The 23,078-nt window shown below is 32.1% G+C and overlaps 2 protein-coding genes across 2 annotated transcripts; one reads left to right on the top strand and one right to left on the bottom strand.

Annotated features, from left to right (window-relative positions):
- Window positions 1-458: 458 nt before the first annotated feature.
- EMRE (Essential MCU regulator) lies at window positions 459-1,739 on the top strand. The gene has a single exon (XM_068777580.1). It carries the CDS (start codon window positions 610-612, stop codon window positions 874-876), a length of 267 nt encoding a protein of 88 aa, XP_068633681.1. The 5' UTR covers window positions 459-609; the 3' UTR covers window positions 877-1,739.
- fliI (FLII actin remodeling protein) lies at window positions 1,021-22,426 on the bottom strand. The gene is made up of 23 exons (XM_068777579.1): window positions 22,317-22,426; window positions 22,110-22,220; window positions 21,733-21,971; window positions 20,312-20,473; window positions 19,904-20,118; window positions 18,809-19,031; window positions 17,370-17,611; window positions 16,380-16,533; window positions 15,450-15,582; window positions 14,929-15,042; window positions 13,921-14,103; window positions 13,136-13,269; window positions 12,134-12,308; window positions 10,340-10,506; window positions 9,713-9,839; window positions 9,283-9,404; window positions 7,947-8,160; window positions 6,369-6,638; window positions 5,214-5,326; window positions 4,588-4,738; window positions 3,869-4,033; window positions 3,343-3,456; window positions 1,021-2,819 (listed from the first exon to the last, which is right to left on the bottom strand). Exons 1-23 carry the CDS (start codon window positions 22,377-22,379, stop codon window positions 2,685-2,687), a joined length of 3,726 nt encoding a protein of 1,241 aa, XP_068633680.1. The 5' UTR covers window positions 22,380-22,426; the 3' UTR covers window positions 1,021-2,684.
- Between the last annotated feature and the right edge of the window lie 652 nt (window positions 22,427-23,078).

Raw genomic sequence — 23,078 nt, 5'->3', positions numbered from 1 at the left:
ATTTCAATTGTGAAGTTCTATCATTTTTGGTTCATGTGTATCTTATATTGTTATTGATTATATTTACAATTATAATCCTTAATATTATTCATAAATATCAAGTAACAAATTTTTGCTGAAGCTAATATACCGCGGTATTCGTATGCATAAATATGTTTCAATCCCTAGAACTGTTATTTACTTCGAAACACTCATTTTTTACAGCATAAAATTAAAAAGAAAACAATTAATCAATGAATATAATGATTAATTAATCTTTTCCTTGTAATTTTTGAAACAATTTCGTAATTAAGTCTTCTGACGCACGAAATTATTTTGTTAGTTTAACTGAATACTTCAAACTAACATCTAGTAGTAATAGTTAAAATGTCTTTTTGGTAATTGAAGTTATATTAATTACTGTTAGAATTAATTAACATTATTAATTACAAGTTATATAATAAATTACTCGTAGCCTTTACAATATTTTGTTCATTACAGTCAGTAACACTGAAGTGTTAGCATTCATTGATATTGTCATTTTGCTGTCATATTTATCATTATAGAAACAATCGATCTGTTAAAGCTATAAATAAACTAAATTATTTTCCCGTTTTCGTCTATAATACGATGGCGATTTCTCGACTGACTCGTCTTGTTACACAATCAAAAACCATCACAAGACATGAACAAACCTTACAAATAAGGAAAGCGACAACGACTCCGAGCGGTGCCATCCTTCCAGAACCTGAGAAAACCCCGTTTGGTTTGCTGAGCATAGTGTGTGCCGTAGTCCCTGGTCTACTGATTGGTGCCGCGATTAGTAAAAACATTGCTAACTTTTTAGAAGAGAATGAATTGTTTGTCCCTTCGGATGATGACGACGACGATGATTAGTTTTTAAGCGCAGGTTTAGATGTCTCTTTTTATTTTGCTTTAATCTCTTTAAAATATTCTCTTTAATTTTATGAACAAATGTATTTGAGGTACAGTTAGTAAAACTTCAACTTCAATTTTTTAGTTTCTTTATTATGTTATGAAAGTTACATTGCTGCATAGTTATTTTTGTGCTGCATTTCCTAAATAACCTTTATTGTTAACAATTTTTGTTGTTGTGTTCATGTTTATATTTCACATAGAAACATCTTAAGCAATATTTACAATTTTTAGCATGTAGATACAGAAAAGTATGTATAAAATTTACAGCATTCTATATACAATTCTTCGAATGTATTATTACTTTAAGTACATTTTAAAGGATTGTGACATTGTATTCTTGAGTAACACTTCAGCAGTCTCTGCTCACCTAGTCAATATGTTACTCTCGATATTAATAAGTTATTACAGTAATCTCACCTCATTCATTATAATTGTTTAAGTTGTAAATGTAAAATAAAGTCAATGATTGCATGAATCAGTCTTTAATTTTTCATGATTTCATTGTTAAGCCTCTTTATTCAACTCATTACTTGTGGAAGTCGCACTACAGCACATTACACTTAATTTATTCACAAAATAAATAAAATTCTTTGAATTAAAAGGCATTTAAAGGTCTATTTAAAAAAAAATGCCTGCTGGATAGACTTAAATGATTATAGTTTAATACATGCAAGTTAAGAGGTAACTGAAACTAAACAGTTTTATGAATAAAGACAATTTTTATAATTATTTTCTAAACAAGAGTTCAAAATTTAATTGCATAAAATTGTAAAATAGAAGAACAATACTGGCCACAACATTATTTAATTTTTGAAATCAGATTGAAGAACAGATGTGTTCATTTATGTTAAATGATAGATTCACACTTAGGCAGTTGCAACCAATTTATAGATTTACGTTTCAATGCCTATTAAAATAGTTGTAGTATAATATTACTATGTAAAAATAATAATATTGTTATTCCTTTCTATTTATATTATTGTTTATTTAAAATCATTCATTATCTATGTTATTTATTATTTTTGTGAAATAAGTTCAAAAGGTGTAATGTTAATCTTTTTATTAACGGAAAAAAAAATTATTAGTATAAAATTTTATAATTACATTTTAAACAGAAGCTCTACTAAAAGGTTCAATAAATATCTATAAATTAAAAACCATAATTTTATCAAGTATTCGGTATAAACAATTAAATACCAGTATAACTACTAACTTTCTATCACAAATCTGTACCAATATGATGCAGGACAAGTTTTAACCAAATTGTTGTACAAAAATACAACCAAAGTATTCATTTTGGTCAAAAGTTAAGATGTCATAACAATTACTTAAATGAAACATGATTAAATTGTTTCGCTAATTCCTTACAATGATATATAACTATGCAGATTATTTATATGTTAAACATGTGAAATAAATCACAGGCAAATATTAGGGTCATTACATCTTAAAGAATATCATTCAAATTTTTTTGTTATATATGAAGACATTTAAAGCCAAAATAACTTCAATCATTCATTCTTAGTCATAAACTCATATGAATTATAATACATATACTCATAAATTATAATATCAATTACATATACAAAGTGCAAGAGGCAAGTTTGTTTAACAAATAGTACTTTCAATCAACAAAATTGTAAAATATTTTTGTATAAATATTGTTTTTCATATATTGTTGTAAAAGTTAAAAATTAGGCATATGCTATATTGTAGGTTGTTCAAGTTAAGATAAAATACAGGTCTCAAAAAATAGTAAATGCAATTTACTCTGGAGGCCTTTTGTGCTCTCCCCAACCATGGAAACACTTAGTGAACCGGCGAGACTCCTTGTCTTTCAGTGTGAGAAACAGTTTTCTTGGACGATCTGGCTGCATTGATTTCATATGTTGAATATACACCTTGAAAGTTTTAAGAGGAAGTGGTTAGGTGGACATGTTTGTTACTGGTATATGAGGTTCTTTATTAAAACAATTTCTTTAGAAATTTGTCCACTTAACTGCAGAGCTAAAATGAAGTTGTTTTGTTTGTGGGAGAATATAGCCCATACATGGGCTATATTCATATATACCAATATTTCGAGAATGTAGAAAACTTGCCATAAAAACTTAAAAAAAATTGTAAAAAAAGAATAAAAAACCGATTTTGGTAATATTTCCACTTCTATAATACTTCTACAAACGGTCAAAATTATTTGATTCTATTTCCAATAACATGTTTTAAAAAAAATTAATTCTATTTTTTCCTCAGGAAGACAAAAAAATGATGGGGATATTAAGTTTTAAAAATAATGGAGCATCCAAAAGAAAACTAAAAAAAGGCCTGGCTACAATTAATATTACCTTGCATGTGATTAATGAATATGAAAATGACATCATATATGTAATTTTTATATTGAAATATTATCTGCTGCGAATTTCTTACCTGCGCGGATTTATACGCGAGTTTGATTTCGACCTCAGAACACTTGGCTCCGAGCCAGAGGAACACTTGTTCGCCGTTGTCCAAAATCATTATATCGTCATCTGCTAGATCATCCTGCTCACAATAATTTTATGATACAAAATAATTGAATATTTTAGGATTACTGAACTGAAAAATTTGTTTTCTTAGTTAAATAATATATATAAATATATATATAAACAAATATTATAAATATTTATAACATATATTCAAATATAAGTATTTATACAAAGTGTTATTAGTTCCAAGTTTCATCATATACTACTGACTGGTTCGGAATCTTAATTCTATTGAGATGAACCTGGCAAAAACCATGATAGTTACTGTTTTGAATGCCAACTTTACATTTTTCCTATATAAAAAAAATCGTTATAAATCTTCTGCTTGATGTAAAAATCTTGTCTTAAAATAAGCTTTCAATTTATTTGTGGATTAATGTAAAATTGCTTGAAGGAGTTTATCACAGAAGCATAATTTTGAACATTACCTGACAGAAATCAGTGCATTTCTCAGACACAGTAAAGTATCCTTTTTCGTTAGAGCAGCGAAAGAGTCGAGTGTAGTTTAGATAGTCCGCATCGGTGTCGTATGCTTTGCGACCTCCTAGGGCCACCCAGAAGAAATTGTCTGGCTCATTGCCTTCAGTCAACACCTGTGGACATTTCTTTATTACTTCTCTAAATTTAATCTAATACTAATGAACAATAATTTTTGTGTGTGTATATATAAATGTATATAAATACACCATAATGTTTGAACTTACTGGGCTTTTTTAAAGTTATTTTTAAAGAATTGTTAATCATTTCGATCAGTTTTATGGCATGTATTGGCTACCATCTGTCTCTATTTGCTACATCTTACTATTTTCTAAGTATAAATAGGGATTAATTCAAACCTTTTCTTACATTGGCATTAAACTAACATTTTATTACACAACCTTCCATCTAACTGTTGGTTATTTTCATAACAGTTTATTGTCCACAAGTCTTAATGGGTATACATACACAAGTTTTTGTTATTCGATTTAATATGAAGAAAATGCTAATCTTATACAAACATTATCCATTTCAACTATTCTATTACATAAATACCAAGCACTCTGATCACTGTGTTGAAGACAATGTAAAATAGTAAAGCATCCAATTTTTCTCACGTTTTACTACATAATAATTATTAAAAGTTTAAAAATGGTCGGCATTACAATACCTGTAAGCTAACCCAGGGATTGTTGAACTTCTCCTCGGCGATCTGCTCGATGAGGCGCGCGGAGTCGGCGTCGCTCTTGCTGCCGATCCACACATACACTATCGCAGACGATGCGTCCCCGCTGCCCTCCAGCGGCACGTTGAGAATGTAGCTGCACATTAAAACATAAAAGCACATTTCATATTTAAAGATGAATAAAAGAAAAAACAGTTTCTCGAATGGAGACACCAATCCGGTGAAACAGTAACATGTAGCGACTCAAGCCCGAGTTCTTAACGGAGTCCTCGAGTTTTCCTACTTTAAAATAGGTCTTAGGCTAGGCGCACTCTGCGCACTGCCACCCCTTACCCGCGGAATCTGTAAATGTCATTTGGGCAACAGTTAAAGTTCATTAAAAAAAAGAATGGACACTATGAACCGGTAAACGCATTGAGGGTAAACCACTCACTAGGCAGACCGACGATATAGTCAAGGTTGTGAGATGTAGCTGGATGCGGGCAGTGTGAGATCAATCATTGTGGTGATCTTTGGCATGATAGAAAAAAAACAGAGTTCATTACACACCTAGTATCGTATCTTGTAAATTAAAATTATTATCTAGTCTCGTTATCTATGTGTAGACTTACCAAAACGCGCTGTTTAGTTGAGCGGGATCGGCTTTCACTTGCACAAGGCGAGTGCAAAGCGCTGACCCGTTACTACGCAGTTCAAACAGCTCAACTGGTAATTTTCCACCTTCCTATAATTTTAGAATAGCATACTAAATTATTCCTTCTAAAACTAAAACTCATTATTAGTCAAATATTCATAGTCAATTCATTACAAAATGTTTTAAATTTTTTATTTAGGCAATTTAGGCAAGTTTGTTTTGAAATTACTATTCTTAATCAACATAATTATTTAAATAAAGTTTTTCCAATATTGTTGTATAAGTTATAAGTCATCGGAATTTTTTTTTAGACAAATAAAAGAGTTCTCAAAAAGTAGTAAATGCATTTACTTTAGAAGCTTTTTGTGGTCCCTCATTCATGGAAACACTTGGTGAACCTTTCATATAATATACTGTTAATTAGGCAAGTTATTTTTGAATAAGCTCTAATATTTTAATTTATCAATAAACTAATAAAAATTTTTAACAGCGCTTTCAATTTGTTATAACCTTTGACTGAAAAAAATAAATAAAATAGCAACAATGTTATTAATTACTTTTATTTTCTTTATTAAACTTTATACAAACGCATCTTAAATTTACCTGCCTTTGATACAAACGATTAAATTTTAATTTATTGTGCCAACACTGAATCATTAATTCAGAAATGATAGCATTAAAATAATTTTTATCAAATTTCTGTTTTTTCCTGCCACATTTCTACTATATTGCTAAATCTCGACAAAAATATGAAGATTAGATCTAACTATAGAAATTTGTGTCGCGGCTGAATTCCAGCAAAACCAGTTTTCGAAAAAAAAGACTATTGTTCCTTTGAACATCTGGACCAATGTTGCAGATGACAGTGACAGTTTGCAAGTTTTATCACTTTGTACAGAATATAGTATATGACAATTTTTACAAGCAACAGTCGCTGAGCTTTTAAAAATACTATTTGCGACATCAATAGGTGAGGTCAAGTTAACTTTTTCACTATAGAAAGCAGATAAATTTTAGTGGACCCCCTAAAGACTTGAGTTTCCCCTGAAATCTATGGAATTAATGGTTTGGAAGTAAATTTTAAATAAAATAGATGGATAATTTTTTTAAAAATGTGACAAAGTAGACTTACCGGCTGATGGTTTCTCTTGCCATCGCGTATGACGAACCGACGACGAAAGTGGGCCATGAACTTCAAGCTCTCTTGCTGCTGGTGAGTCCGCACTACATCGAGGCGCCGACACAGCTGCTTGAACTTCCTCTCCAGCCCGAACGTGAAAGTGAGCCAGCCCATGTTAGGCGCCTTGCGACCTTGCCAGAAGTAAACCACCCACGTTGCAGACTCGCCTTCTTCGGCCTCCTGTTCTGCATCGATCCAATTGTCAGCGTTTTCTTCTTCCGCCTGCAATACGTGTAATTTAACGTGTAATTTTTAATTTATTTAAGGTAACTTTTAGATGAGTGTATGAAACATAAATTTTGTATCAAACATTTAAATTAAAACTAAATTTTGAAATTATTCATCACTACCTAATAATATATATACCTTTGGGTTAGAAAAACTTTTTATACCCCGAATGTATTTTTTGCTGTATAAGATTCTGTAAGCACTGTCAAAATTAGTATTAAAAATTTTTTTACAGACTTGTGTTATAAAAAAAATTAATGTAAAAATGTACAATTATTCTTATTGGTAAACAAAGCTGAAATGAGGTACCTATTATCATAACATGTCATGCCTTAATTAACTTTATTTTTAAAATATACATAGTTTTTGGTTCTAGGTGTAAGGGGGTTAATATATAGGTCATTTGCTAGCAAAAGGATCCATTTTGTGATCACTATGAAATATCTTAAATTCATTTATTTTTTCATTGGCCAAAAACTTTTGGTAATACAGTATGCAGTAACATGAATTTTAAAAACAGTTTTTCTTAGTATATATTTATTATAAAGTACATTATTATTTCTAAAACCTTCGACTTCTAGATTGAATTTATCTTACATTAATTTACAGCTATAACCAATCACTCGGTGGAGTCTCGTTTAACACGGTGATATGTTGAAATTATATTTGTTACAAGTAGAAGGTGCTTTTCAAAGGTGTCTATTCGCAAGGACTTTTGGAAAACAACCCTTTCGAAACTACCGGCGAGTTTTTAAAGTAGCAGCGATCGAGACGTCGCTTATAAAAAACGTACGATTTTGTTTAAGGGACAAGATTCAGTTAGACACTCTTTCTAATGGAATCTTTGTTCGAGTGACGGAAATTACTTGTTTTTTTTTTTTAATGTTTATGTTGGTTTGTGATCTTGTTATATTTATCAATTTTATTTAATATAGAGGTATGAGTGACTTCTATTTTTTTAATTATTTCACTCCCTTGGTCCCTATTAATATATATTTTAATACATATTATTTATCTTTATATAATTAATGTTGTCTCATAGTAATAATGTGTGCAGATATTGATTTTTTGTATTATACTGAATAATAGTTATAATCTGGTGTGATATGGTGGACTGGCGACATAGTAAGATCGTAGGAATTAGCTAGATGAGGGCAGTGCTAAACCAGTCCATTGTAGGGATTTTTAGAGGAGATTTATATCTAGCAGTGGGCAACTATAGACTAAAATGATGATAAAGAGTTAAAAAGTAATGTATGTGACATCAGATGAAATACAGAAATTTTAAAGAAAGCTAATTACCTCAGCAGGGAGAACGTATCGGCAAAGGAAAACATAGCAGTCGTGGCTATAGAAGACGCCGAGCTCGTGGTCAGGAAGTCGCACAAAGTGTCGTCCCTCCAGTACAAAGGCCTCCATAGCCTCCAGGTCTTCGTTCCACTCGTCCGCCAATGCCTTGGCTTCCGTCGCCGGCATCGGAGGCTGGCGCGCCATGAACAGTGCCGACAAGTCCGTTCTACGAACAACAAATTCAGTAACTTCAAGCAACGGAAAAGTAACATTGATAATATATATTTAAATAATAAAGTTAAGATAGAAGTGTTTAGTTACTTTAAAAAAATATTTATATTCTTTTTATTACACATACATACATGTTTTGAATGACATTTCTTAATGACTGTAGCAAAGAAATTTTAAATTCAGCCAAATATTAAAAACGATGCCAAAAGCAGTTAACCAAAACAAGATATGGATGATTTCCAAACAAATTGCGTTGACAACGCCATCACGTACGTAAGGAGAACGTAAGAAAACGAACAAAGCAGATGTAAGAAGTAGAAGAAAAACGTAAGAAGCAGATGTGTGCGACCACTTCAAGTAAACTTCCTCTCTAGCTATATTATTTTTGGTGGTTATATCTATTGATATTAAATTTTATCTATTTATTCATATAATTATCGATATAAGAGAATTAACAGCCACCACTCGTGTATACCAATAGAAGAATGCCAGGAGGTTCCCCATATTGGGATCGTTCAACTTATAGTTATGAACGTTCAAAATGCGCTCCAATCAGAGATCAACCCAGAATAATAACAGACGGGTTTTTGTGGTCACTCTTAAATATTCTTAATACAATAGTTTTTTTTTGATCGGACTCACTGCTACCCAAATGGCATTTGCAGATTCCGCGGGTTTGAGATGGTAAGGCGCAGAGGGCGCTTAGACAACGACCTTTTTTAAGGAAGCCAAGCTTGAGAGCTTACATGGGAACCCAGGTTTGGACCGCTACATACTACTATTACACCGACTTGGGAGGCCTATGAGCTCTGAGATCGCTTCTGCGAACGCTGGATGTCGACTTAGCCCGTCACTTGTGGGTAATATCCGCCTAGAATTCTAACTCAAGAATGCCCGAGAAAGCCATAGTTCGATACAGTAGTAGTAAAATATATTTTCAAACTTTATTATCACTTGAAAAATCATTCACGCTATTAGTTTTTATCCAATGAATTTCATAAATTTATTACATGATATTTTATATTGTAATACCGTGATCACTTTCGCACGAGAGATTCCTATTAATTGAAGCTGCAATTTATTGTTATTAATTAAATCGTTAAGCTGCAAGACTTACTTTGTCTCTTGTTGTTTGGCCCAGCTGGCGAGGTCTGCGCCGGTCCTGGCCACAGACTCTGCTGTTCGAGTGAAGTCCACCGCTATCACTTCTTCCCAGCCTAAGAAATATGTCTTAAACACCTGCAAAATTAATAACAGAGTTATATTTGTTTCTACCTAAGGTTTTTTTACTAATGGTTGTACAAGATGACATGAAACTTTTCTCGAAATGAAATGAACACTACATGTGTTTTTGTATTTTGAAATCATCACCTCATCATTGACACCACATTTTTTAAGATGTCAGAGATTATATTATTATTGATTAGGTGATGGGTTTGTTTTAAGCCGCTTCAAACAGTTACTAATTGAAATTTATTAGGCAGGACAATGTCGTGTTCATCCAATGGCTGAAATGATGATAATGAAATGAATTAATGATCATATACCTGTGTCTCAGTGCCTTCTTGTAGTCTAGTGACGAGAGCGTGGCTAGGCCGCTTCACCATGTTGAACAACTCCTGGGCCAGTTTAACGGCGGCCGCTCTAACCAGCCGCGACGACTTCTTTCCAAACCTAAAGAATATTTTAAAATTATTTTCACAGCTGAATAGATCACTTATATATTATAAATTTATTAATATTAAAAATTATCAGTATTATAAATATACCATGTGCTATTTCTTAAAAGCGAATTTTCCTTTCAACTTGTTTCTAGTTTTAGCAACCTTGTAGCAATTTGTAATTGTAGTTTTTTTTATTAATAAAGCAAAGAACATTCTTTGTTAATTTTTGTGAAAATAACTAAACTTTTTTGATGACGAATTTGATAGGCATGAATGACAAAAGTATATTAACCCTGTATTGTTAGTTATATATCCATTAGAATTCCGATATCCACCTATAGGCCTCAAATTATTCACCAGTCACCTCGTAACTACGAAGAGGATAGTTTAAAAAGTTTAGCACGGGATTTTTAATTTTTTTTTTACGATTTTAGATTTTTCGAAAATCTGGTGGAGGACAAAATTACAAACTATCGGAAAAATAGCGAATGAAAAAACATGATATATTACCATACAAAGACATCGATGTGAGCGTCAAGTATGTAAACATTGCGAGTTGCGAGCAGGTCACGGGCTAGAGGCGCCGGTTCGGGCTGCGGCAGCTCCAGGTAGCCCATGCCTAGTTCCACGCGGTACAGCCGCGGCGCCGCCCACGTGAACTCCGCAGGAACATGCTCCTGCCACATACAGAAAATAGTAAAGGAATGTTCCAACAGCTACAACACAAAACCTTAGCTATATTAAACCCTAGATTAGTAATTGTCACATATCTTTATGTTTTTTGATTTAAGGACTCTGCACAGTGGAGTTAAGTAATTTTTCGTTTATATACTGAATAACTGTATAGCCATACTTATTTTACTACATTTTTTAAATTACACGATATTATACTGTAATCGTAATACAGTTTTAAAATCATTTATGTCACATGTAACTCTGGCACACAATATATTATCAAAAAATTAAAAAAAATCTCGAATCATGCGTTAAATAATATGCCCTTTATAACTGTACAAAGTAAATTTTAGTTATACACAAATGTCACAAGAAGAATGACGGAAAAGCCCAATTTGATAGAAACTATAATCAGAAAAAGATTAAGCTTCCCTATAGTGCAGTGTTTCGCAATCGGTTTTTACCTTTCTAAGATTCTTACGCCCCATTATGAAACATACGTGATTTTTATAGCCAACGTGTAGTGTCCATTTTCGATTTGCCCTCTTAACAATCAAAATCACACTTCATCATACATTAAACATCCTTCAACTCGAAGTTACTATAAGAGCCCACCAAATAATGTTTAAATTTATTTGTTTTTTTTTCGGTTCACTGTTCAATTATTTTAAGCACAGTGATGGTTTAATTCATTTCCAAGTCTTATTATGACTTAAAAAACGTTAATACTGTAATAGAATTTTTAACATGTTTTTGATACCTTAGTTTACTAATTAATAAAATAAAATTAATAATAAGATAATTCAGAGAGACAAAGTATGCTATGTCCGTTAATTTGAACTCTAGATCAACCATCATAATGAGCTAGTAATAACCAATACTCCTACCAATGTTACTGGCAAATACTGATTATATATGTATAGATAAAAAATATGTTATTAAAATATATTCACAAAAAATACATTCTTATGAAATATTATATCAAAATAACTGCACCTCGCCACTTATTTACTTCTTATTGAAAATACCTATCAATGATAAATAAACCATAGTCCTTTATAGTAATAGTATGGTAAGTATCAGTACTTTCTGTACCGAGTCAACATGTAAAAACTGATCTAAGATATATTATAATAAATATAATGTAAATATTCAAATACATCCAAATTTTTGACAAAGAATGAACAATTTCATAGCAAAACTATTTATAGCCTGATAAAGATAAAGGATTAACTAACCAGTATCAAAACAATGCTATATAATAGGCTGCATTTACATTTGTCTATCTAGTCTATTTTTATTGTCTATTATAACAAAATCCCACAGAAATGAGGATATAGTTTTATAGATATTTTGATAAATTAACATATTTCATTGTAAATTTAAGAAAAAAATATTAGGCACAGCACAGCCAAAAGTGCCAACAATTCTATTTCAGAGTATATTAACGATAAACAGGTTTCGAACTGAATTGTTTGTTAAGGATTAATTTTAAAATAATGAAAAAAAAACATTAGAAACCATCCGAGTCTGTTGTTAGGTGTTTTAAATAGGCGGCGCGTGACGAACTAAGGTATACTTAATTATAAGCTATTAATAAACTCATTTTGACTTTGACTCGGCAAATACCTCGGGCACAAAAGGTTCTTCGTCTTCATATTCCAGCGTTTTCCAGAACGCCCGCGGTTCCTTACCGGGCGGCTCGGCAATCAGTTCAGCTTTGTTCTTTCTCTCTTCTTTATTAATTTTCTCAGCAAAGAGTCGAGCTTTTGATTTTAAAGTGTTCTTCGCTTTTTTACCATTCCTAAACACAATAAAAATTGAAATATAATTAAACATTAATATGTTAACCACCACCCGTAACATTCATTGGCAACACCTGTTTTTAATTACGAGTCGACGTTAATTGAGCCGTTTATTTTGAAAGTGGCATAAATCACTTTGATTTTAAGTCGAGATATTTTTTAAAAATGGAAAGAGACCGTTCAATTGTATTTAGTGTAAACCTATAACTCGTTTTTTTTTGAAAAAGTGACTTAAGCCACTGTAAAAATAAAAGGCTCTAATATGTTACAGACGTTATAGAATAATTTATTAAGTATTAAAAATTACTAAGAAAAAACAATATACAAAAATGTACTTAGCACTCATTTTAAATTAATAATTCATGCAGAATATAGAGTGATCGGTTATAGATCGAAATCAACGAAAAAGTAAATTTCTTTAAATAATGTATAGCCGATTTACCAGCATAAAGCTTTAAAGCTTTTATACTTATTTCTTATAACCTAAGGCTTTCAAAGATCATTCATAAATATTATAAATTATATCTTAAATGGTATGTGACAGGTCAGTAGCTTCAGGCAGTATAAAGTCTACATGAACAGATAGTAAACAATAACTAATTTTAATATGTAGCAATCTGAATATTGAAAACTTTTTTTCTTACTATATTATAAAAACATTATTTATTATTTGTGAATAAATTTATTTTTGGATAGGGTGTACCATACATTGATAACAAATGAGATTTCTAATGCTTTTAACTGCTTAAATTTTATTATTCTATAATAGCCTTGTAGAAAATATATGAGTGTGTACATTTATATATGAAACGAGAGATATACAAACCAGAGGTAAATGATAAGACCGGTGTCCAGTATGAACACGTATCGAGGGTCGAGCAAGCTGGCAGCAACAGGCACGGGCTCCAGGTGTATACTGCTGCCCGCTCCGTGCACGCGGTAAAGTCGGGTCACGTAATGCTGCAAAATATTATGATAATATGAAAATAAAACAACCATTTATACCGGACTCGTGAAGGATTTCTATGAAGTTATTTGGCAAAACTACGTGAACTTTCGCATACTATCGTAGCTATAACGGCGATGGCCTAGTACCTAATCTTACGCTTGTTGTCCGCGGCATGTTTTCTTAACATTACATGGTAATCGTTTGGTAAAAAAATTTGGGTTGGGTATGGCAAGGCGAAAAATCATAATTTTCTGTTATTAAATAAAACTTTTATTTTAACTATATTATTTTTACTTATATAAAATATAGTTAATATTTTACTTATATTAACTATACTATTACAGCCAAGTATAACTTTTTTTATTATCACAAAAAATGTCTTACAATGTATTTATTATTAGTATATATAAATAAATATACATATGTATGTACATGTAAAAATATATGTTTGCATGAACATGTAAACTACCTGCTACTGGTCCATTTCTATTCTATGATTCTCTTGAAGAAATTATCTGGAGTGATAAGACCGACCGTTGTGCTTTTTTTTAGTTATTATTGAACTGTGTATTTAGATTATGACGTGTATTATTAGTATTAATTTAAAAAAATTAAATATTTTTGTATAAAAACTGATCATATGTGTGTAAAGTAACGCTTACCGGGTCGTCGACCGTAAAGAATCCTGAGGGTGTGCGACTGCCTTGTATGTAGACGGGGGGCGTCGGGAACAGCGCAAGGAACTCGGGCGTCTCGTCGTTCTGCTCGTGTCGCTGCGTGCGCTTCGCTCCCAGCAGGTTGCGGAGGTTCACCGCGTGCATTGCCGCACACGCACCCTTGTCTAACTGAAATTATTATACTTGCTACAAACGGGGCCCGGATGCGTCCATTTGCTGGAAATGCCATCAAGGGATGATGAACGTTTCCTGTGGATTCTGAGTGTGAAAAAGAATCGACACATTACTTTGACTAATTTTTCTATTGATTTAATGATTAAATTCATTGAAAATTTTATATTGGTAGTAATTTAGAGCAAACAAAAGTATCTTTTTCATATTAATTCATAAAGAATATTATAAAATTATATTCAAAGATGAAGATGATCCTTTGACATGAAAAAGGTAATAAAATACTGTATTAACATTAAAGAATTTTGATTTTTTGAAGATTTGTAATAATGTAAATAATTATAATTAATATTAATTTGCATAGCTTGCAAGTTACATACGTTAAGTATATTATTATGCAACTAATCAAACTACTCATTTAAGCAGTGGCAGCCCGACGATAGAGGGCTGACGCTTGCGATCGTAGGTCGCGGCTTCGATTTTTGGGGTACAATCTTGTATATTTCACACATGTACATTGATTACATATAATTGCCACTGTTCACAAATAAGTTTCAAGAGGATGGGCAGCAGTGTCCTCGGTGTACCATAATACCACACTGCAATCGCCAACCCGCCTGCCAAGCGTGGCAATTATAGTATATCACCCATAGGTATCTTTGAGGTAGGCCTACGTGTTGTTGTGGACATCTATGGGCTTTAAGAACAACCACGAAATAAACTATAAATATTTTCATAGGTGTAAAATCATAAAATATGGTTTGAGTTAATAATTGTCTTGACTTATTACAAAAATTAATCAAATGTAAATAATTTGCTTACTGTAGCCTTGGATCCAATCCAGAAGTGAATATCCCAAGACAGTTGACCTTGTTCCTCAATTGATGTTTTCAGAACTATGTAACAATCGCCTTCAAAGAACTTGCCGTGGGCCACCTAAAACAATAATGCCAAGCTTGCTTATAGAGATCCGCAGGTAACTTGGCTTCAAATATGGCAAAGATTAAACAACACTTCATATGCTATTGAGAAGAACTCATTAGAATAATAAAGTAAGGAAGAAGAAAAAAATACTTCCAGAAAAAAAAATTAGAATAGTGTAAAGTGAAAATACCTGATGTTACTAATTAAAGATAATAGCAGATGAACAAAATTACTTCCTTGATGAAAACTCAAATTTTTAATTGGTGAATAATATAATATAATATTTAGCAAAATAAACGAGCTGTATTCATTAATAATTATTTGCAATATGTAATAATGATATTGTAATAATGTAAAATTTGTAATAATGATATATCTGTTTGTAGAAATAATGAAATAGTCACATTTTAAATTCTTACTTCATCAACGGGTGCAGGTATAAAATTCTCAATCTCCCACACTTGCAGACCAGGCGTTTGCCCCGTGTCTTCGTCGAAAAACTCTGAGTAGTCCAGCGGAGGCTTCTCCAAGCTCTCATCCCAACGTTTAGGTCTGTTGGAGTTATAAGATAACTATATATTAATTAAATACAGACAGATTTGATATATGTGTAAAAACTTTAATGGGTGAATGAAAGTATAGCTTTGTTATCAATTAACGTGTAGTACATCCTATACAAAAATCAATGGTTTCAGAAATGGTAAACCATGTCATAATGACATAGTAAGAAGAAACGTTTTCAAACAGCAATGTAACAAACTTAGATATGAACACAACTATTTTACAAATAACACTAACTGTATTTTGATGTGTGGTCTTTAAAATAAAGTAAACTTCGCGGTACGCAGGGTGAACTCGAACAAGGCATTAAGTGTAGGTATGGAGCTGACTTTCTTTTTACGTTAAGTTTTAAAACAGCCTGAATCCTACAAAATCTATTTACCCACGACAACGATACGGACGGACGGATAATAATATATTAACAGAGTGTGTTAGAATAAGCGAGCCTTATACATATTACAAGGCTCAATGTCACTTAAAAAGCAATGGAGTGAGCATGGGCTTCGCTGCGAACTGCGAGATTGAACCAGAAATGAAGAGATCCACAGAAGAACCCAGGCCACTGTGGCAATGGACTGGGCATATCGGTCATTAGGGCAGACAAGTTCTCGGGTGGCGGCCAAAGTCTGGTACATGAGGTATAGCCAGGCCTCCCATTAGGTGGATTAACGACCTAAGATCGCGGGAAGTCCCTGAAAAGTAAGACTAGTCACCGTTTGGGCGAGGCCTATGCTTTACAGTGTGTATCTATTGGCTGACATGATAATAATGAGCGAAGTGTCTCTCACTTGAGCTCGCTGTAGTGGTGGTCTGGTCCAGCGTCGTGCTGCGTGCTGGCCTGCTCGCGCATGCCGCGCAAGATGAGCGCAGATCCCCGTTGCTCAGCTTCAGCGCGTCCTCGTCTCAGCCGGAGCTTACGTGCCATCGGATCTGATTTTACGCCTGCAATCATTTCCAACATATTAAAATTAACTTTTAATTACCATTTACTTTATGTAAATAAGATTTTAATCAACAACATTTTTAAAACCAAAATAATGTACAACAAAACAACAACTATAATTTGGGAAGTATCTCCAGCTAATTTACGTCCCAACAAATTATAAACAGAAAACTATATTGCTTGAAGGAGGACAAATGTACCTTACTGAATGGAATGAAGGAATGTAACAATGTATTGTAATATTAAAAAATCAACATGAATAATATTAATGAGTATCCAATGAAAAACACCTTGTTTAAAAATAAATATAATGGAATGTAAATTATCTAATGATTATTTTATCAAAATTTCAAATACAATTTAAAAATAAACCTGCTCTTAATAAAGACACGATTTTTTTATTTTAAATTTGCGATTTTGAATTGATTCTTCATGGTAATGTGTACAGGCTATACTTATATAAATTTTAACATATCTGCATAAAAAATTAAAAAAATATCTTGCAGTGTTAAATCGAGAAATTACTGAAATTATAACACTGTGAAATTTTGTTTGTTATAATATTATTATTACAGTCACCAACACTGAGTAATATGTGGAATTATCTTCCTGAAATTCCTTATATTAACCTCATACTCTTCTACGAAGTAACGACTTTCTTTTACAAAGTTACGAGTCATTGCCGCAGTGAAACGAGGGGACACCACTACGTTTCGTCAGTCCGCCATAAAAGCACGCGACGGTAGCGCTCATGCTCTTTTTTTCCCAGGCCCCTCCTCACCTCGCTTTTCTAAGGCGCGGTACAAAAATTTTGGTAGCACTATAATCGACTTACTGGCAGGTGTGGTAGGTTCAGCCGTCGCCGCGCCTGCCAACTGCAGTTGCGCTTGCAGAGAAAAGTCAATGTTGTAGTATTGGAGACCGGCTCCCCGGGCCTGTTCTACCGGCTTGGGAGGCATCACGAGGTCTGGGTTTCCATGTAATTGTAGACTTTCTAAGTCACTTAGAAGGTGTATGGCGTCGGGAAGCGTTATTAATTTATTACAACTTAAATTAAGTTTCTTTAGTGCTCCACATCTGAAAATTGAATATTTTATGACATATAAAAAATTGTAAATGTTTTTCATGATTATCATATAAGACGGTAGGCATAGGCCTCACCCAAAAATTGCCACGATCAACAGCCTTTCACTACCACAATCAGCGGATTCCTACAACCTTGACTACGTCATTGGTCCACATAGTGGGAACCTACATCGCAACTACCGATTCGTGGTTGCCACTCGTGAACTTGTTTCGGTTAATGTTCAATATAAATACAGGAACAAATTTCCTACCTTATTTAAACTTGATGTCGGTTTACCTGATCAAGCATGACGATAAACTTTTCTTTTTATTTATACACGCTTTGCTAGTCTTGCGTGATAGTAATTGATATTGGGTGATATTATACTGTTCAGCCAATTGTAACGGACGAAAATGTTGTTCCCTTTACTGAAGCTGGTGTGTAACAATTTAAAAGTGACTATAATGTGATTTGGATCTCAAATATGACAAAATATTTATTTATACTACATAAATTATTAAACCAAGGTGCTATGGACATAAACAGTAATTGAAATTAATATTTAACTTGAAATTACTAAAAATTTTAAATAAATAGTATGAAAAATCGACTATAAGCTGTTCATTCCGGTTTTTTTAAATACAGTTCAAAATTGGCTGTCTAAATAATTGCTATTAGTATTAATAATATTTTACTCAAATATAGACACTTCTTTAGATAAAAGCCTGCTCTAGATTTTTCAGAACGGCGCTATCCTTGAACATCTGTAATCCAGTCATATCTACATCATCATTAAGCCATAGGACGCCCACTGCTTGACATATAACAGATTTAATTTAAGACTTGTGGATGGACATACTATGCTGCGTTTGCCTGGACATGGTCTCTTCAACTAAACTTTAAGCTCCAGTATACATCGGTTCTACGCGTTATATAATAACTGTATCTACCTACATAAAATCCTCTAATATACACTATCGGCGATAAATATTGCACATCAACCTTTGGCAAGAGACAATCGATTAATTTCGGCTTCGTAGAGCGTTAACTCTGTCGCACGAAATACGATTGATAAAACGTCACATATATAGTGTGGGATAGAGATAATGCTTTACGAAGTCGAAATTAGCCGATTGTGTCTATCCAAATGTCGATGTGCTATATTGATCGCCGGGTACTGTAAGAACTTATTTAAATAATTATCTTACCTGCACAGTCCTTCTGGAATCATCTCCAATAGATTATTAGCAGCAGAGAACACTTCCAAACTGCCCAGTTTTCCAATACCAGAAGGAATTCCCTCAAAGTCCATTTGATTATCATCCACATGAAGTCGACGTAAATTCTGCAACTTACACAGCGAAGCTGGGAGTGCAGTCAACTTGTTACGAGAAAGGTTTAGGCATTCTAGTTTTTGCCAGATGTCCATTGCTGTGAATATAGACATAGCAAGCCATTTTTAATATTCTTACAGACCAAAGGTACATAAAGTGGTCCAGGAGGACTCCATTAGTCCACAGGAGACTCGAGATAAATGGGGTTCACAATTCATATGCAGGGTCCACTAAATTTTGATGTTTTAAGAAGATGTCACTCAAAATGATAATATTCAAATTATCATGGTCACATCTATTCTTATATCTAATCTTCGCATTTTAGTCGAGTTTCCAGTATATAGTGGAAATGTGGGGTCCGTCAGAAACAGCTAGATGTTGAAAGTGGTCTATGGTAAAAAAATCTAAGTAACTCTTCCATAGATGAAAAGGTACATATTAAAGCCATCGCAGTATTAGGTGATTTTTTTTTGTTGTATAAACAATTACAGTTGCACTACAGGATGCAATCTATGTCATAAAGTTTCATGTGTAGGCAAATTATGTGAAATCATGATTGTGTGGAGAGAAAGTTATTTGATGACTTATGCTGACAATAATTGATGCAAATATGCAAACATTCCTTGCAATATTGCTCATGAATGTTTATGTTTGGTCAGAGACTTCAATGAGTGAAAAACTACCACTGAAAAAACTGGTTTGTATAATGATTTTACATTGCTACTGATTTCTTGAAAATGGGCTGATATTAATCTTATTTTAAATTTTCGCAACATTTGTAAATACAGGTACAAAAACACAATGAAAAATTAAATGACTATTGATTCATTTTGTAAAAACAAATTGAATATTATGCTTAAATCTCAAAGATCTTTTTGATATATAATTTTGTTGTGTACTTTACAGATTTGACAATTTTCTAGTAAGGAACTTAGATAAAAGATTTTATATTTTTTGATAAACACTTACCTGAAGAGACCTCAGTTATCTCATTGTCACTTAGATTCAGCCTCTTTAGGGTTTGTAATGAATACAGGGCGTCAGGTACTTTGGTCAATGCATTTTTTGAAAGGTCCACATCTGAGAGATTGCACAGAGTTTCAAGGGATGTCGGAAGATTAGCAAGTGTGCGTTGCGTATTCCGCATATGCAGTGTTTCTAAACTTTGCAGTGAAGGTAACTGCCTATAACAAAAATGATTGATAAACCATCATTATTTCAACCACAAGATATACACAATAGTAAACCTATAGACCACCACCAAAGACTTTCAATAGGGCCAGTTGGAAGTTGCCTGCATCACACATCTTCTGACAACTATGTATGTGGATTGATGAATACAAAAAAAAAATTGGTATATTATTGAGATAAACATACCTTAGCTGAAACAGTCCAAGAGGATTATCATTAAGTATTAGAGTCTGCAGGTTTGCCAGTCTTCTAGTCTGAGGAGGAAGGGTCTCCAGTAAATTGTTAGATAAGTCCAAAAATAACAGGTCTGTTAACTGAACAAACAATGTCGGTGGAATACTCTCAATCCTAAAAAAGAGTTAAAATTAATTCAACATATGAATACCTTTTTTGTCTTTAACAATAATTATGTTAATGTTTTCTACATTCCATTTTCTTTTAATGAGGTAGGTAATAAAACATATACAAACAAGTACAATCTTATTAAAATCATTGTGCATGAGTTGGAACTGGTAATGAACATAACTAAGTGATATTCAAAAACATTTCTAATCATTAGATCAGCTATTCTTTGAAACAACATTCTTAAACTTGCAATGAATAATTTGTTATTTCATTGTATGAAAGAACTGTAAAAACTTTCAAAGTTAATGTATTAACTATTACTTTTATTACTCTGTTAAAAGGGTTGGCAAAAATTTGTAGATCATATTATCTTATTATAATTAATTAAAATATAATAGTTATTTAAACACAACAGCTTTGTGACAGAAATGGTACCCGCAAATACAAATTACTATAGTCAAAAACTACCTGTAATTTAAAGTGGTTAAAAGGAAACCAGAAAGTCAATTGCGAATTATGTTTGAGTTCACTTAAGTATAATTTTGCAAACATAAAATAACTAAAAACTGTATTGTACTCATGTATACTTAATACAACAAGAAACCTGAAATTGATTTTCAAATTTGTGTAATATTAACTAAACTCAGCATGTAAACTTTAGCTCATAGCTATAATCTGTCTATTAAAATACTTGCAAATGATACAATGTAACTATATTTATTATGTACTACACTATTTCTAAAGACATAATTATCTCAGGTTTTTATGCAGGAAATTTTCAGACAATTGGGAATACTCAACAATAAGGACACACTCAAACTATCTGCAATACCTTCTAAACAAAAACCAAAGAAATATTTTACAATTAACTATTTTGTTATTAATCAAAACAAGCTTGTCTTTGTTTTGGCACCTAAACTGAATGTTTTAAAAAAAATGTTAAGTTTTTGATGTAATGAAACACCCAAATCCATGTATCAATTGTAGTCTCTAATGCTTTCACAAATGAATTAATTAATTTTTATCATTTTTGTTTTTTTTTATAGTTTTGTGTAATGATAAATAACATCCATCTTTAAAAAAAATAGGAGTCACAACCCTATAAGACTAGGACTAAACAATGATATCTTATGTTTAAAACCCTATATCTTAGAAAACAACTAAGATTCTTAAACAATTTACTATTCTACATTCATGCACCAATTTTATGAATATGAAATCTTAAACATTCATTTAATGTTTTAGCAAAAAGAGATACTTACTTATTATGGCTGAGGTTCAATACAAGGAGTGACTTTGCTTTCTCCAAGCCTTCCGGAACTTCCTTTAGCCTATTATGAGACAAGTCAAGAGTGGTGAGCTCCTCTAGACGGAATAGTTCTGCTGGGATTCCTGAACTTTTTACATTGTTGTGTCTTACATTTAACGAGCGTAAACATTTCAATTCAGTAAGCTCACCAAATAATTTTTCTAAATTATTCTTTTTTAATGACAAATTTTCCTGCAAAATTAAGTCATGTTACTTTATTAATTAAGTAGTATTATTGTGTTCCAATTATGTAAATAAATTAATTAGTTTATTACAAAATATTTTTACTATACACTAATAGGAAAACGAAAGAAACTCTTTAAAACTTACCAATTTCATTAATTTGCCTAATTCTTCTGGGATATCTGCTAAATTTGTTTTATCGAGTCTAAGCCATTGAAGTCCGGTCATATATCGAATTGCATCAGGAAATCTATCCCCCTAAAAAATATCAAATAACATTGAAGCCAACAACTGGACAGGTTAGTAAGCAAAGGCAGTTTGAAAATTGTAGTTTCAATATTTAAATAGACTTACACTAAAGTCATTACAAGTAAAATCTACCCCTCGTACGAAAGGCAACAGGCCCGTATTTGCCATGTTTATAAATATTTCCAAAGAAAACCATTTACAACAACTCGCCTATAACAATCTTACTCACAATGACATGTAAATAGTTACCAACATCCCAAACATGTTACCTGTAAAAAAAAAAAACAAATTTTATCCATATCCCATCCATTTACCATACTAATTACAATCTAGTGTTAATTTTATAAAAATCTATGATACATGTATATAACATGTATCATAGATTTTGATGGTGATTGACATTAATATAAAAATACTAAAAACTACATTTTTTCTCAACATTATACAAAATAAAAATTTCTTAAGAACAAGCGTAAATTATGAACTTACAGTAATATTATATAGTTTTTTTTTAGTATTTATCATAAATAAAGTAACAATATATTTGAATCTATACTAATAAATAGTAGGTGATCGTATAGGTACTTACTGAACAAATGTCGCCTGAAATATTTAATTGACGATTGATATATTTATGAAATGTGAATTCAAATCACTTATTTCATACAATTAATAAAAAAAATGGTTTTGGTCTCTACTTTAAAACCCTAGGATTTTAAAGTTACCGTGTATTTGTTTAAAAACCGAGTGTTTTTCACTTTTCAATAAGCAATTTATATTTTATGTTAGTCTTACATGGTCGTGGGAAAATAATATTGTCGATATATAATAGTTAGAAAAGTTTGAGAGACATTTTTAGCTCGTCTA

Source organism: Battus philenor, unplaced genomic scaffold, assembly GCF_028537555.1.
Source record: "Battus philenor isolate CCGP_79_NKW_IND1 unplaced genomic scaffold, ilBatPhil1.0.hap1 SCAF_13, whole genome shotgun sequence".
Classification (NCBI taxonomy): domain Eukaryota; kingdom Metazoa; phylum Arthropoda; class Insecta; order Lepidoptera; family Papilionidae; genus Battus; species Battus philenor.
The sequence above is the reverse complement of the archived record's forward strand: the minus strand, read 5'-3'. Positions and strand labels throughout refer to the sequence as shown.

Bases quoted from the DNA above. Each gene is read 5' to 3' on its own strand.
- EMRE (XM_068777580.1), top strand. From the start codon at position 610: ATGGCGATTTCTCGACTGACTCGTCTTGTTACACAATCAAAAACCATC.
- fliI (XM_068777579.1), bottom strand. From the start codon at position 22,379: ATGGCAAATACGGGCCTGTTGCCTTTCGTACGAGGGGTAGATTTTACT. The intron at 17,612-18,808 runs GTAAGATAATTA...TTCAATTTTCAG, and splicing joins ATTCCAGAAGGACTGTGCAG to ATGTGGAGCACTAAAGAAAC. The intron at 16,534-17,369 runs GTAAGTCGATTA...AAATGATTGCAG, and splicing joins TGAACCTACCACACCTGCCA to GCGTAAAATCAGATCCGATG.